The 3311-nt window shown below is 40.9% G+C and overlaps 1 protein-coding gene across 1 annotated transcript; it reads right to left on the bottom strand.

Moving 5' to 3' along the window:
* Nucleotides 1-248: 248 nt before the first annotated feature.
* LOC5568751 (polyserase-2) lies at nucleotides 249-2276 on the bottom strand. Its single transcript, XM_021842992.1, has 4 exons — nucleotides 2159-2276; nucleotides 1104-2106; nucleotides 880-1049; nucleotides 249-819 (listed from the first exon to the last, which is right to left on the bottom strand). The coding sequence occupies exons 1-4, from the start codon at nucleotides 2232-2234 to the stop codon at nucleotides 314-316; spliced, it is 1755 nt and encodes a 584-aa protein (XP_021698684.1). The 5' UTR covers nucleotides 2235-2276; the 3' UTR covers nucleotides 249-313.
* Nucleotides 2277-3311: the final 1035 nt, after the last annotated feature.

Below are 3311 nucleotides of genomic sequence, written 5' to 3'. Positions count from 1 at the left end.
ATTTCTCTGTAACTGAATCAAAAGCATTCTTAATATCCAGGAGTACTGAAGCCAGTTGCTTCTTGCCTGCAAAAGCTAGTTGAGTACCTGAGTAACGCAACGCTAATTAATCGTTTGTTCCTTCACCCTTGTGGAACTGCCAAATTGAGTATCGCAAAGCAATTTGATTCGACCCAGTGGTCGCGTCGCGAAAGGATAGTTTATTCTATCAATTTCTTCAAACATGGTAACATAACGTTCGGATGGTATTCATTGTTACTAGTCGCTGGTTTCCCAGGCGAGTAAATAACTTGAGATACCTGATTTTTTATTATTAACCACGATGATAGGGTACATCGAAACTCGAATCCTTCTTGTCAGATTTAGAATGTTTCTCCACCATATGCTTAATCCAAGGCCCCATACCCACGATATCACTGAAGACTTCACTCATTTTGTCCACACAGTCAGCAAATCCAAACGATCGCATCCCGAAAAGGTAAGTGTATGTGTTTATACCATCATGTTTCGTATAAAATAGTGGTGCTCCAGAAATGGGTGTTTTGCATGATGTATTATTCCTACTGTAATCACAACTGTGTGTTCCATCTGATTGCACTATATCGGACATTTCGCAATGTTGGAAACAATTGAGACGATCCTGATCGGTGATATTGATTTGGTACGTTTTGTACTGGGCACTGCAAAAGTTGAACCGAATCGGTCTCATGAGAGTGGATTGCAGCTCTTTGGGGTGGCTATCACGACGATACCAAGCGGCCAGGTTGAAATAAGGCGATTGTTCATACAAGGACGGTAGACAAACTGGACGGGTGTTATCTGAAACGAAATATGATGTAGGATGGATCGATGAATGTTGTCGGATCGTGTTGTACTCACTTGCTAACTCTACTGATCGGGATAAATGCAGCACACTGACGTCGTGGCCATATTTTTCAATATCAAATCGTCCATCCATGAACACTTCGGAAACTTTGATTGCTTGAAAGTTGTAATCCAAACTCAATGGATCTGGACCTATCAGCTCTTCGCCAAGAATAACATGTAAGCTGCAAAAAAAAGTTTCATAATAATCCCATATAAACTTAGAGAATTCCACATACAGTTTCCGATCAGGTTTGTTGTAGACACACCTAGCAGGAGCAAGTACAAACTCTGGGTGGATCAACACCCCGTGGCAATCACTAACGTTGATCCGATTTTGATACGAGTAGTACAAATGGGCAACCCATGGATGCCGTTCGGAATGAACAAATTTTTTGTGCCTTACATTTGTTTCATCGTAGTGCCCTAAGCCGCATTCTTTTAAAGCCAAAAGGTTATGTCTTTGTGGCATTGCATGCCTTTCGATCCACTTTCGGTAATAAGTGACATCCATGAATAGTACATCTTTTCTGGGATCACATAGATACCGAGTGTCCTGCGTAGGAGTTCCCTGGTTGACAATGCCTCTTATGTACCAAACTCCATCAATAAGGAAAAACATTCCACCACCACTGTCGCCTTTGCAAACACTTGCTCCACCCCGATTTCCAGCGCAATAGTTCTTACCTTTTGCCAATAGAGGTTGAAATGACTTGGTATGCTCGGCACAACTTTCAAAGCCTATCAAGGATAGACTTGTTTCCCTCAAAATATTAGAAAACGATCCATTCACCGATAGACCCCATCCAACCACCGTTCCACGCTCTTGTTGTTGGGCGAGTGTTTCCAAAGTGGGTCCTCCTTCGGGCCATAGACAAATTGGGGCCACGTGAAAATTCAACATAATCTTCCTCCTTACTTTTAATAAAGCAACATCATTCATCCGTGTGCGAAGGTTATAGAGCGGATAACGAATGATTTCCATCACTTTGTACTCCTGAGAATCATCGGAGAAATCTCGCAAATCTACGAAGCCAGCCAGAACCGTTAGTTCACTGGGCTGCATTGGAGTTCTTCCATCGCGGAATGTTGCATGAGCTGCCGTCAATACAAACCGCACATTGATGATCGAACCACCGGCAATGTAATCCAAGGTTTTATTGTACAAAGCCACATGCCATGGCCAAATATTGAAAATATCGTCTTGGGTGCGTTCCATTCTGTTTGCTCCGCATTTCAATCCTGTTGCAAATACCTTCGTTATATTTTAAGAAAAGAACCATATAAAATTTACCTTGATTTTTCGTCGATGCGTCAGATCCACATAAAACTAGAATGATTGCCAATGCAGCGGAATTAAACACATGCATCGTGGAGCAAGACTGAGATTAAAATACATAGTTAATCGACGGGCTGATAATTCTGGCAGTAGGGCGTGATGAAATCAAAATAATAAACTGTAGTATTCTACACTTTCAGAATCGCTAGTCATTGCAAGCAAGAACAGTAGAAATAAAAATAAGGTTACATTTTTAAAGTTTAAATTACATTCACTTTTTTAAATTATATTTGTATTTTTCAAATTCGGATAAACCAGTGATCCTCAGCCCTGTTTTTATTAATATTTATTTCTGATAGTAGTTGTGCTCGTTATAATAATAATCACTTTGGGGACGGACCTGGTGTAGTGGTAAGAACACACGCCTCTCACGCCGAGGACCTGGGATCGAATCCCATCCCCGAGATAGTCACTAAAAATTTCAGTGACGACTTCCTTCGGAAGGGAAGTAAAGCCGTTGGTCCCGAGATGAACTAGCCCAGGGCTAAAAATCTCGTTAATGAAGATAGAAAAAAAAACCAGACAGCGGTGCAAGCTGAGAGCATGATTGCTTGGTCAGCGAGTACCGTTTTGATTCATATTACGGACAGCTTCAAATTCCGGACACTCTACTTTGTATGGGAAACATTTCACACGAAACGTTTCAATTTTTGCCGTTCAAAAGTTCACAATTTCGAGGCTCGTTTTAGTAAGCTTTTACCATAAATAACTTTGAAAATTTATAATGCCCAACTACCTTAGACGTCTCTTTAGTGATTTGACGATATCAATTGATGATTTGACTGTTCCATTAATGATTATCATGAGCTGTCCGGAATTCGAATCAAAGTGTCCGGAATATGAGGCAAAAGTAAGGAAGTGTCCGGAATAAGAATCATGACAAGGCCACACATTTTGATTTATTTAAAATTTTTCAAGTTGCGAAAGCGTATTCTCTACCCGCCATTCGAAAGTTAAGGGCTTCCGACGCTCGATAAAGCTAAGAAATCATACAAAATGATTAATTTTGTATGCTCTATGCTGGGTTATACTTCACTGAGGCCTTAAGTGTCCGTAATATGAATCAAAACGGTACCTTTCGATCAGGCACCCAGCCCGCTCCGCTCAC

The sequence above is a fragment of the Aedes aegypti genome, chromosome 2 (assembly GCF_002204515.2).
Source record: "Aedes aegypti strain LVP_AGWG chromosome 2, AaegL5.0 Primary Assembly, whole genome shotgun sequence".
Lineage (NCBI taxonomy): Eukaryota > Metazoa > Arthropoda > Insecta > Diptera > Culicidae > Aedes > Aedes aegypti.
The sequence above is the reverse complement of the archived record's forward strand: the minus strand, read 5'-3'. Positions and strand labels throughout refer to the sequence as shown.

Excerpts from the sequence above, each read along its gene's own strand:
- LOC5568751 (XM_021842992.1), bottom strand. The coding sequence starts at position 2,234 with ATGCATGTGTTTAATTCCGCTGCATTGGCAATCATTCTAGTTTTATGT. Across the intron at positions 2,107-2,158 it reads CGCATCGACGAAAAATCAAG|GATTGAAATGCGGAGCAAAC; the intron begins GTAAATTTTATA and ends TATTTGCAACAG. Across the intron at positions 820-879 it reads CCGATCAGTAGAGTTAGCAA|ATAACACCCGTCCAGTTTGT; the intron begins GTGAGTACAACA and ends ATTTCGTTTCAG.